Consider the following 13,339-nt stretch of genomic DNA (forward strand, 5'->3'; position numbering starts at 1 on the left):
TTGTTATTATTTTTATTGTTATATTTTTTATTTTCGGTCATTTTTATGAAACGCAACGAGCTCTAAAAGAGTATCTCTTTCAGAAGGGGCAAAATTAGGAGACCCTTTCTGTTTTGCAGACATGAATGAAACAAAATTTTAAAAAGGTCTCGAATTTCGGTTAGAAACAACACATACATGCAGAACAGAACGAAAAATACAGAGTTGCCGGTTATTGTCTGAAGCTTAGCTAAGAACACGTGAAAAACTGATGGTGCAACTCATTGAAACTTAAGTCGGACTTAAATTTCAAGGTATACTTAGGTAAGGACGTGCTTAGAAGAAGTTTGGTGCAAGTGGGCATTAGAGGCTTTGAACCTAGCGGATTGTTGCTTCGATTTAAATTTCCGTTACTGCTGGATCGCAGGTGCTACTCTATGTAGTATTTGTTAGTAAGCCATACCGATCCCACATTGACTGTCCATCTATTATCTCAGGTCTACTTTCATGTGCCCTCTCAAGCCAAGTCTGCAAATTTCTACATTTCACTTGCCCACAACTTTAACTAATTTCTCAATGATTACACCACCGTTTCCGGTTTTGCTAATGTTTTTCATTACACTTTCAATTCAATGGATATCTATTTCCATATAATTTTATGACGGTGCTGCATGTTTGAGGCTTAAGGATCTTTTACAAATATCTTCCAATTACTATTTTTTTGATTTTTGCAAAAATGCAGTTTTCACTCATGGAAATTCACTACTTTGCCATAGTATCAAATTTTCAGTCTAGTGATTCAATTTTGAATTAAAAATCAATACATTTTTGCACTTAACGGTTGTAAAGCGTCATAAGGCATTCTTATACTCTAATGTCTATCAAAGGTTTGATGTAGATCGTGTGTGTATTTATTCTCAAACAGTAATGATCAGAGCGTAAGCTTTACAATAAACTTTACTTGTACAGTGTAGTTAGATGGAGATCGAAGACTGGACCCACCCCCATTTTTTATTGCATGAAATAATATTCGGCAGCATACGTGATTATCATTAAATTTATGATACGATATGATTACGAAAAAAAAAGAGCACTATTTTCAGTTGATTGTACATTTAAAAAATTGTAAAGCATCAAATAATACTCAATTATTTATTAGTGATGTGTTAATAATTAATTCATTTTATTTGCAGCCCATCTACAACAGATCAACAAACAAGCTGTAGACACAGTTGCACAGTTTATAAGCACAAAAGAATACCTGGAAAGTGAGCTGAATGGCCAGGTAGTAAAACATATATGTTTTTTTGTTTTAAATAGGCACCAAACGATTGCAGCGAATCCACGTGTTGTTTACAAATAATCAAAAATTTTCCATTTTTTTCATATAAATATTACGTCAACGAACTAACCAAGAATCCCCAGACAATTTTGATGTTTTTGCGTTGAGGTTTTGACATATTTCCTATTGCATTATAATCGATCTAGTATTATGAAATATGTCTTGCATAATGTATTTATTCTTCAATTAATATTTCACTTACGCCTGTTTAAAAACTGATACAATAGATTTTACATTGTGATTTTTGTTTTGAAAATATCATTAGTTACTGTTTCAGCAACATAATAACCTTCCCTCTCAGATTTAAAAACAAATGATACTTCTTTTAATTCATGGACCAAATCATTTAAATCGAGAAATAATCGAAAATAAATGCTGCGCAAGGGGCAATTGAATAACAAGAAACATAAATAATTGGAATTGATAATTGCATAAAATAATTGTTGCTATGTGCATATTTTACAATAGAAGATCTGTAATTGTGAGTTAATAATTACTGTGAATTTATTTTAGGTTGCTAATGTTATCGAAATTCGAGTGAAAATCATCGAAGAATTTTCTATTGTAATAAGGATTACTCGTCAACTACAATCCCTTGTAATCGATGAAGAACTGACTAAATGGAAACGTGAACAGCAATTAGCGGGCAATGGATTTGTCTTTAAAAATAACGTAGATGAGATCCAGGACTGGTGTGAGAGTCTTGCCGACACACTCTGGGCGAACAGGATGAATATTAAAGAATTTGAACGTATCAGATCAAAACTTGCTCTGGACAGTCCATCGTTTGCCGATCCCGTTCCAGGCCTTGATGCAGAAATAACTGAGTTATTGTCATCACTCGTCACATCAACTTTTATAATTGACAAACAACCTCCACAAGTAATGAAAACACATACAAGGTAATGCCATACAATTTCTTGTATATTAATTTAGGTAGTGTCGAGTTATCAGTGATTTTTTAAATATTTGTGTGATTATGTTTTAATTAATTGAAAGTGACTACATTTCCACAAGATGGCAAATGACGCCATCATAGTTCACAGTCAAACTGCACCGACAACAATATATATTTTATAGCATGTTGCCAAATGTTCACCAAAGTAGCAAATTTCTGAAGGTAAATTCCCATTTTGTATGGAGATAGTAGCTCAATTTAAATAATCCTAACTAAAATGAACAAAAAAGTGAGGAACTTAGTATAAAATATACCAAATACTACAAACAACAAAAATAATAAACTTACAAAATGTGTAAGAAAAATTCAAGTAGGAACAAAATATGCCTGGGTAATACTGTGTCTTAAGGCACTTGTGTGTTGATGCCGCTCTGTGTGTCCATTTGCCGCGACACCTGGCCTCTTACGACGCGGCACTTTAAACAACACTTAATCTCATTCAAGATGGTAGACTTCGGATTGCAGTTCGTGAAGGCCACACGCAGTTACCATATGGTTTCTGACCGTCTCGACATGAATTATTTTACGTTATAAAGCCGCACGAACAAAAGTGCTCAAAATACTTGTTTATTGATTACTGATGAATTCTTATTTATCTCGGTTTGATATGGCTCGCATAAGATGCTGGTCGCAGGTACCAGTAAGTACAACATCTGGGATTTCGATWTTTTAACAATGCATAAASGCAAATGCCTGCCTTTTGATTACTAGCGGATTGSATGAAAAATCGAAGAATGCCAAAAAACTAATTTAAATGGTTTTGTCAGCCCTTGGATATATAAAGGAACAACAGWCATTCGGTCATAATTTATGGCTGACCCAGCAGCTTCGAAAGCAATCACAGATACTTGTGAGACAAAWASGCTTTACAAAAAGAAAAAATGTTACCACTTCATTCATTCCTTTCATTAAAACAACGCAACCGGCGTCTGTCATAGTCTCTCTTCAGTAAAACAAAAGAAGAAAACATTGAACGCGCTGCACCGCTTAAGAGCAGCGCTAGTGAACTTACGAACCACATGACATCACGAAYGCATTGTCTTCTGTTTTTATTTCCCAACATATGAAAASTGTGGYGCGCTGTGTCTGTATCAATACGKCAAGGCGTGTMGGTGTCGCTGTGTGAACACCCGAAAATCCACTGTRTCACCCAGRCCTAGAACAAAWTGTAGATTTGGCAAATGSGCCAAATTTTCCGACCTTTTTTACCGKTCTGGCAGACAAAGGGGACAGTATCCTTTGTTATCTTAAGAAAACGWAGTGAATTTGATTGAGTGAAAAGTGGCCAAAASCCGTAGRTTCCCTGAAARCAAYACTCAGAAAAGTCGTTAATAAAAATATTACCTATGAATTACCATACATATATATATACATTACATTACCAATTTTTGTATTTGTTACAGATTTACWGCGGGAGTTCGATTGCTTGTTGGTAACAAGTTGAATGTTTACATGTCTACYCCGGTTGTGAAAGTATGTATCATCTCAGAAACTCAGGCAAATTTGTTATTGAAAAATGAGAAATCTTTACCGAAAACCGGTGATACCGCAGGAGAAATTCTTAACAATAATGGTATGTTCTGTTTCTTCATAAATAATACGACTACTTTTTCTGCACTATATAAAGGACAAATAAATAATGAAATATGAGTAATGTGATTTGTTAAGTCAAAAAAAGTTTGCTATTAATGTATTTGGAAGTGCAAACGTACAAAATGGGGTGCTGTCAATTAACAGCGCTGTGTAGTGGACAAAATGGCAAAATAGCTACTGATCATACAAATGAATGTTATGAGAATTTATAACATTTGCTATGTCCTCACAGTCTTTGCAATACACTYCTAAAACGTAGTGCTCGATTGCGACCAGCAATTTAAAAGGAGCGCTTTTGAATGAWTTTAAGTTTTAAAAAAAGTCTYAAATTTTATTTGGTYGGAGGTAGTAAACCTCATATTCAAACAATTTTAGTCTATGCTTAGGTATCGCATRGTTAGGTGCTCTTTTTGCATATTGATATGACAAATTGCATTTGCCGATTTAGAATCATTCATATGTTTTCATGAAGTAAATTTCAAATTTTACAGCAAACATGGAAATACAGGGAGCTAATAAACAACTTACTGTAAGTTTTCGAAATATGCAGCTGAAGAGAATTAAAAGAGCTGAGAAAAAAGGCACTGAAAGCGTTATGGATGAGAAATTTTCTCTTCTTTTCAAATCTCAGTTTGCTATTGGTGGGGGGCAAATGGTGTACCAGGTCTGTATATTTATTTAGTTCTTTGAATGTCATTAATTTTTTTTGTTTCTAGGTATGGACGTTAAGTTTACCAGTAGTTGTAATTGTGCATGGCAATCAGGAGCCCCATGCTTGGGCTACGGTTACTTGGGACAACGCTTTTAGCGAGAGTAACAGGACTCCCTTCCAAGTACCAGATAAGGTACGTGTATTTTGTTTAAAAATTTTTTGTGTAGTAGTAGTTTAGTACATTAGTAGACATTTATTAACATTAACCAAGTTTGTTTGAATTTTTGTTCACACATCTGTTTTTCTTTAGGTGCCATGGTCCAAAGTAAGAGAGACTTTATCGCAAAAGTTTAAAGCGGCTACCGGTCGTGCATTGTCTGAAGACAATTTACATTTCCTAGCTGATAAGCTATTCAGAGGCAACTTTATGCAGTCAACGACTCAAGCTGTGAGCTGGGGACAGTTCTGCAAAGAACCTTTACCCGAAAGGACTTTCACATTTTGGGAATGGTTCTACGCTATAATGAAGCTAACTAAAGAGCATCTTCGAGGTCCTTGGGAAGACGGGTAATTGTCGTTTTTATTAGATTACTTTGCTTCTGGGGGCGTTTTAGAGGTCTTTTTATTTAGTACAAAAACAATATAACAACCGAATTATTAATTAATTTAGCAGTTATCTGATATCATATAAATCAACGTACCTTCAAACCGCGCTTCGCAGCAGCGCTGCAGAGTGTGAAAGGGCATATAATGTTGCATTGAGTGGCCTATTTCTTCAAGCAAGAGCTTCGAAATGGGTGGTAAAATTGCTAAAAAAGGCTTTTACATGTGAACTATTTGAGCAGACAATGTTTTTCCAAAAATATGGAACTTTTTCACATTTTAAACATAAGTGAATGAGAGAAAATTTTAAAAAATATAAATGTAACCGAATAAAATACATACGTAGATATGTTAGACGCGGTTAAACATGGGAGAATTAATTCTTCCTTTTATAGGGAGGGACCTTCGATGTCTAGTGAAATAGTTTGTTCTTCAACTTCTATATATGTACTATATCCAGACTCTGGAACTGTATAGTTGTTTTTGTTTTTCAGAGCAATAATGGGTTTTATCAAGAAAGGCAGGGCAGAAGAATTGCTTCAATCATGTCCAGTTGGCACATTTCTACTTCGTTTTTCGGACAGTGAACTGGGGGGAATTACTATTGCGTGGATATCAGGTATCTAGACGATGTTGTCATTCATCAGTTAATATCATTATCAGCACTCATTCACACTGACCATCATAAATAACATTTTATTTGTTTTTATTCGAATATTTTTTCAGAAACTCGCGAAGTGTTAAATTTGCAACCGTTCACCGCAAAAGATTTTGTAATGCGTTCATTAGCAGACAGAATTTATGACATTCATGAATTAATTACGTTGTATCCTGACTCTGCCAAGGAGTTTTATTTCGAGAAGTACTGCACATCACTCGAAAGTACACGTAAGTAAACAAGTCTTTTGGTAGACATTAAAAATATATAAATTCTCTTATAAGTTACGACATTGGCAATTTTGAAACTAGTTTAAAAAAAGGATTAAATTAGATTATTGAACTTAATTAAATTAAGTCTGAAAATAATATATGTTTTTTTCAGCTTCAGGTCGAAATGGATATGTTAGGCCGATGTTGGTGACAACAGTTCCAAAGGATGGATTCAACACCCCTCAACACAACAGTTCATTTGCAACGCCAGATTTGAACCGAGATACGCCCTCAGTGGCGAGCAGGTAACAGAGTTTTATGTCAAACCGATAATAGTAGAGTTAAAGTTTTCATAACTGGTTTGAAATTTTCATAGATTAAATTGGAATTTTTTCTGGCCCATATTCTGTTTAACCATTTACTTACTTTTCCTTTTACTTACATACTTTTCCGTCAGTATTAGTTATTTTATAGTACCTACCTACCTACCAGTGAGTTCTTAAGCGATCAATAATTTTTTTATAGATACATCCCTAGAATGCTCATTTTTAAATTAAACTTTCGTTTTATAGCCACTGCTTTTGATGTGTATAATAATAACAAAATTTTAAATGATTCTATTGATACGTTTTTTTGCCAGTTAAATAACTGCCGACAAGCGGGTTAATATTATCGGGAACTTTTGTAATTTACTTAACTGTGGTACCCTATAATTACCATCTGAATTTTTACTTGACCATATTGAAATCTGCTTCAATCAAAAATTAATGATGATTTTATATTTGAGTATATGGTCAGTTTTTTTTTTACTAAAATAGGAAACTGCCTCCGTTTCAGTAGAGTGCAAAATCTTGAAAGCTTCAGATAATAGAAAATAAAATAGTATTTCGCAACAGACTTCGGGTTAAGTAAAAAAATCTGATTTATTGATTGAAGGGTGACTCAACAGAAACTCACATTCACGGAAAAAATGGAAATGGTAGTTCTTACTAAAATCGGACATTTTTGCCAGAAATTAAAACATAAAATTAGCAATTTTATGATTTGAAATTTATTTGACTAGTATCTGCAGGTTCCATACAGTTTGATCAACTCTTCTTCAACGTTACATCACGTATAACGCGCTTTGTCCGATAATGAGTGTTAATTTGCCACACGACAAATTTCGGACAGAACAAAAGAATAAAAATCAACCCTTAATGAAAACTATTTAATTAAGGCAACGATTTAAGTGACAATTTAATAGAGAGAGAGTGAGAGAAAAAAAAGGGTTTCCCTTGAGCGGGTATTTCGGGCGGTCGTGTGCAAAGCCCGAAGGGTGAGTTCGTTTGAGCGCCACTAGCTTTCGCAGCAAAACTAGAACACTCAGCGATGGAGTGCTGCCGAAATACCTACTCAATTCTTTTACCGTGATAGTACATAAACTGACTTAGTTAATGATGAAACAAAAAAAAAGGAAAATGGTGAGCTTAATAAAGAACAAGAAAACGTGGTTTGACGACCACAAACTACCGTCTGCTAACCGTTTGATCTGTAACCTACGTTAACTGATTAATCAATTGAAAATTTCCAAGAAAAAAATACAAATCGATAATACACAGCCAATAGCAATACTCGCCCCAAACACCAGCAAGTCTCTGAAGTGGCCAGTCCACAATTTCAGTAAGTCAATATTCCCAGTCGGGAACCAGGAGGGGGCTGATGTCCCCAAACGGATGTTCAAGTAGCGGGCAGATCTTCCACACAGCAGAATATGGCGGATTCGGAGATCAATTGGACGGTGATCAACTATGTTCGGCAATCTCTGGTACTTGATTGCCCTTCGCTCGGTGACCCTGCTGGGTCCACTCTTCGTCCCTTCCCATCAATAACGGTGGTCCGTGAAGGTGGGGCAACCACCACGTTGCCAGACAAACCCATGATAAAGACTGCTGATGTTTGAGAGAGAGATACAAATATCCAAACATCAAAATTCAAATAATCCCAAAATATTACTAACCTAATCTGACAAACTTGCTTACTAAATCCAAGTTACAAATGAAAATCGGTTGACAAAAATAGCTTATTACAATTATAACTTATGGTTATAAGCAGACAGGTGAACCATTGGCTAAATTCCATTTTTAACCGTTACAAATTATTGGGGACGTCGTAGCTAATTCTGCTTCTTGGGTCAGCGCGAAACGCCATAGTCTGTACTAGTGGTGTAAGATTTGATTACTTTTGAATACTCGTACCGACTAGTTATTTCTGGATTCAATACTCGTCACTTCGGATCAGTTATTCAAGTACTCATTCTAGTGGCTAGTCTTACGAAAGTCGAGGATCGATCTTGGTATTTTATTAGTGCCCTTCATATTTGTTACACGGACACTTTAGTCATACAAACCATATCCAACCCTTCAATTTATGATTCCCCTATAGATACTTAGGTATATTTACTTCTAAGACTAAATAATCATACCATTTTTATCAATTTTTAAGTTAGTTGTGAATTAATTCCCTATTGTTCTGTCTATTGTTATTGTAGATATTGTGCGCAGACATTTTGAACCCCCACGGTTATTAATACTTGCAGTTTCTAAATAAATTGTCTTTTTGAAAGCAAGTCATTTAACTCTGCGAAGCAACATGCCACACATCCATAAATAAATGTTGATACAGTAGTAATACAGTGCGACAATTATCAATTTTAATAAACGTCTTTTTACAAATATGCCGTTTTTAAATAATTTTCAATTATTATGTTACATTTTATATTATAAATGTGAATGTAAAAATATATTTGAAGTTTACCATGCGGCAACGTGCAACGCTGTTTTTAGTGATTAGAAACGACCGGCGTTGAAAATCAAACGCGGTATTAGTAGTTACTAGTCAGTTTAGTACCAGTTAGTTTAGTAGTTACTAGTCAGTCTGAATGAGTACTCGGCATAGGGATTCGGTACTGGTACTGATTACTTGTATTGATTACCAGTTAGTCTGAACGAGTACGAGTAGTAGAGTATTGGGCTTCGGAGTCGGAGGTTAGGATGGGTGACTTGATTTTCCGAGAACGATTACTGATTACTTGAATACTCGTTTGGTAGCTTGGTTCGGTATTCGTTACTATGGATACTGATGAGTAACCAGTACTAGAATACCGATTAGTTACTTTTATACCACCACTAGTCTGTACGTTATAACTTTGGTCGCACGTCATCAATCGTCGGTCGAGCGTTGTTGCCATACCCGCCGCAAATTATATATAATTTACGTTTACTAGTGCGGTGATCGCTAATCGCCGATCACCGCAAACGCGAAACTATGGATTCAGTCAATCAGTGCGTGAGAGTTTGACACAAACAGTGTTTCGCTCTTTACCGGTATGATATCGGTAAAGAACAAAAAAAGTTGTCGACGAGCTCCAAAAACAAAAAAGCTAACAAGTTCCATATTAAATAACCGGACACAATCTACAAGTAATGTTAATCTGGCAAGCTTCGCAGTATCATTAGAAATTGCAAAAAATGCAAGCCATTCGCAAATGGTGGGTATGTCAAAGATTGCTTCGTACATGCATCTGAAGAACTGTTTCGTGATTTCAAAAACAAACCAGAAAGAAGTCTTTAAAAAAATCACGGATTTGCCACTTCGCAAAAACAGTACAAAATAGAATAGCTAAAATGTGTTCAAATGTAACATATTTGCAGGTGGAAGATATGCAACTTTCTTCTGCTTTATCACTTGCTATAGATGACTTTTGCGACATAAAAGAGACGACACAAGTTGCCCCTTTTGTCTGGTAAGTATGTGTCTTCCCAAGGTTCAAAAGAGGTACTTCTAGAATTGCTGCCGCGCTCGGGACAAACTAGAGGGTTAGATATAGCGAATGCTGTGCAAAAATGCCTTTAAATAAAAACGGAGCAACGACGATTGTTGAGAGCACAATAAATCTTGAAACTCATATGTTTCACTGCATAATATATCAAGAAGCGCGTTGTGCCCAAACAATTCCAGCCGAAATCGTTGAGGTCATGAGTTTTGGTAATCTAGATTAACAGCATCTTGTCAAATGCACTCTACCATCGTCAGTTAAAGAATTCTTAAACGACATGGAGACTCAGTATTCCGATTTCCTTGACAATAAAATGCGACGRACTTTCCAACTGTATGGWGTCAATTGAAACKTTTTGCTTTGCGCTTGAATGMAAATACATTCCTAAATGAAATAGGCATTAATCACGCGGAATTAGAGAACGACAAATGGTTGCAAAAAATTCACTTTATGATGGATATCAGAGCGAAAATAAATTAGCTGAATCTAAAACTGCAAGGAAAAGGAAACCCAGCCTATGTTTTGTTAGAAGAATTGGTTTGTTTCGAAGAAAAACTAATTATTTTTGCAGAAGGTATTCAGCGCGGTAAATTACCTCATTTTTAAATTTAATCAGTAGATCAGAAGGAAAGAATTACTTCAAAGCAGTTATAAACAAAAATTAAAGATGAATTTGCGGACATATTTGAACAATTCAAAACCAAGAAAACCACTTTGACATTCATAGTAAAGCCTCTCAACAGAAATAGTAGGAAAATCCACATTGAGCCATTTGGAATTGATAATGGATCTCTAGAAATAAAATTGATCGATTTATAAATTAAAGCTTTGTGGAGTGGAAAAGATACAAAAATACATAGTGCAACAAAAGTGGACAACTTTAAAATAAATGCCGGCAGTTGAGGCACTTATATTCGATCCATGGAATACTCTTGCAGATTGCTACAGTGACCTCACTGTAGAAGTTGGCATTTGGCTGACTGCTGACTATCTTCGGATCGACTTTCTAAAAACCATCCAAATCCAAGCAAAGTCAGTGTTGAAAGCAAATATTTAATTGTTTAAATTTTTTGCTTAAAAGTCATTATCTAACGAGGCCATATAAAAAAATCAATGTTTTTCAATGTAATCTGCCTAATTAACATTAGGGAAATACCAAAAGATCAATACAGAAGTTGGMAATAAAATCGACCAGGATAAACGATAAACTCAACAGGATTCGTTGACTGTGGAACGTACTTTGAAATGTCAATTATTGTYCTTATAACCTCGAATTTATGTTTTTAAATAAAAATACATTTGTCATTAACTCGAAACAAGTTAGTGCCTGTGTAATCTGGTTATTATCCACTCTTATCGAGCAGCTTCTCGTCTTCGGTTAATTAACTCCTGCTCAATTTGTACCGGTGTTCAGTACTTAGGCAGCAATCGATGGAAGTGACAAGAAGTGACGTAGACGCTTGTGTTTAATTACAAGCGTCCTTCATTTGCCGCCTGACGCCACATTTTGTGACGTAACGTTGAAGAGTTGATCAGACTACTTTTTGCGCATTAGCATTACGTGAATATGTATTACTTTATACATAATCAACAAAGGTATATTTAGGTGAAACTTAAAAATATCTAGAAAATATCATTTTACTTATTGCCTAAGCATCCGTTAAGAAAAMTAATGTTTAACCTTTAGTTTTTCAATTGATTATTTATTCAAGTATTGGTAGAAAAACCTGTATTTYACGGATAACTACTCATCCTCACTTCACGACATTATTTTCATGCTCATGATACTTTATGTTTGAAGATATCAAAGGAAGTTTGCGAGAGGCTTAAATAGTTTTTCATGGTTTTCTTACTTTGTTTCGATCAGTTTCAAAACGCCTACAAATATCTGCCTGAATGAATACATGGTTGCTGCTGTCTCTTTTCATAAGTTTAAGCAAGTTTTTCAGTGTTTTTATTTATAATTTTTCGCTGGACTACTAGTTTTCAAAATTGCCATTGGCTACGTTAAAATACGACTTCATAGAAAGTTGAACTTTCATCTTCAACCAAATCATTATTTCCAAACCTGGTTAACAATACGCAAAATTTATATCTTAATAAATGTAAAGAATCTCGTAAAAAATATGTTGAATCTCCATAATCTTGCACCTGCAAGTAATCGACTACTGGTATTGGTAATAACAACCAACCTTCTTGTATAGGCTGATATAAACAAAACGTTTAAAAAATAATAGTAAAATTAATTTTCATAAAATCCATACGGTCGCAATCACAAAGTGAGTAGTATTTGCTTGAGACAATTTCGAATGGATTTAAACTGTTTTTTCAATGTCCCTTGTGCTTCCTGTTTCCGCAAAATTAATGCTTCTTTTCTTTGTTATTTGTTTTTTTTTATTGGACAATCCCACTTTTAACTGCGTATTTTTTTGTTGTTTTTGGACTTAACTCAGAATGGCATATGAACAGAAGGTATTTGAAGTATTTATTTATTATTATATGCGTCGATAGTAACAAAATATAATTGAATTTGAAAAAAAGGCTTAAGAAACGGAGGCAGTTATAGTATCGGTAAAGTCACCTAATCCCTGTAATGTTACTTCGCTAAATTTAAAGTAATTATTATTGAAATCGCAATGTTTTAAGCATTTCCAAATTGATAGCTCTAGAAAATCGATTAAATCTAGTAGATGGTTATTGACTGTAGAAGAGTTTGCAACACGTAGTACCTGATTATTTCTATTTGCAGCGGGCATAGTCTGCACTTTTTGTGACACATTCTCTGCTTCAGTTTATTGGTCCGACCCACTTCATACAAATAATATTATGGAAATTGTTTACAATATTTTCATGGATAATACACATACCTAATTTGCACGTTAAATTCGAAAATACTTGTTTCTAACACCCTAGATTAGTTCTTTATTGTTGGTATAAGCTTTTATTATTTTTAAAATTTTTATGTTCTCTTAACAATGTCGTGCTTAAATAAAGTAGTTTACAATTTCGTTTCGCTTTTTGCGTCCTAATGGAAAATAAAGTTGAAGGTCCCACACCTGCTACCTTCAACTTTAAAGTGGTTTACTTTTATTATTTTAGTTTTTACCACTTTTTTCGATCCACAACATTAATCCCGACATGATGTATTATTTCAATAGCTATAGCCACGAGCAATAGGGATTTTATTTGCATTGGTTTGTAACTGAAATTTACATAAAATGTGAATATTTTGCGGCCCAAGACGGTACTTGACCTTAATATCTAAATTACTAACGGTAGAGTTATTCTTATCTTTTTCCGTAATTGTAATAAAGTTACTTATACGCAGCTTCTCGGTTTCTTATATTCATTTTACTTTGGAACAAATCCTATTTAATTTAATAATTATTCTAGTAATTTACAATGAAACTACAGCTGAAAGCTAAGTGATTTAACTTTTGTCTACTCTGAAACACGCCTAAAAGCAAGGCCCGCTATGTAATCGGTACATCTATGGTCTGAAAATGCAGTGCTATCAAGCTGTAG

General features: G+C 34.6%; 1 protein-coding gene across 4 annotated transcripts in view; it reads left to right on the top strand.

Annotated features, from left to right (window-relative positions):
• Positions 1 to 1,172: 1,172 nt before the first annotated feature.
• Positions 1,173 to 13,339, top strand: part of LOC109540291 (signal transducer and activator of transcription 5B) — a gene marked incomplete at its 5' end in the record, with an annotated part of 34,157 nt that continues 21,990 nt past the window's right edge. For 2 of the 4 annotated variants that reach the window (XM_048664850.1, XM_048664849.1), the window contains 9 exon segments: positions 1,173 to 1,264; positions 1,835 to 2,223; positions 3,683 to 3,852; positions 4,364 to 4,536; positions 4,589 to 4,717; positions 4,835 to 5,091; positions 5,622 to 5,746; positions 5,854 to 6,015; positions 6,170 to 6,302. In XM_048664850.1, coding sequence (XP_048520807.1) covers positions 1,173 to 1,264; positions 1,835 to 2,223; positions 3,683 to 3,852; positions 4,364 to 4,536; positions 4,589 to 4,717; positions 4,835 to 5,091; positions 5,622 to 5,746; positions 5,854 to 6,015; positions 6,170 to 6,302 — 1,630 coding nt within the window. 4 annotated transcript variants of the gene reach the window in all.

Source organism: Dendroctonus ponderosae, unplaced genomic scaffold (assembly GCF_020466585.1).
Source record: "Dendroctonus ponderosae isolate FM_Combo_2020 unplaced genomic scaffold, Dpon_F_20191213v2 Dpon_F_20191213_3, whole genome shotgun sequence".
Classification (NCBI taxonomy): Eukaryota; Metazoa; Arthropoda; class Insecta; order Coleoptera; family Curculionidae; genus Dendroctonus; species Dendroctonus ponderosae.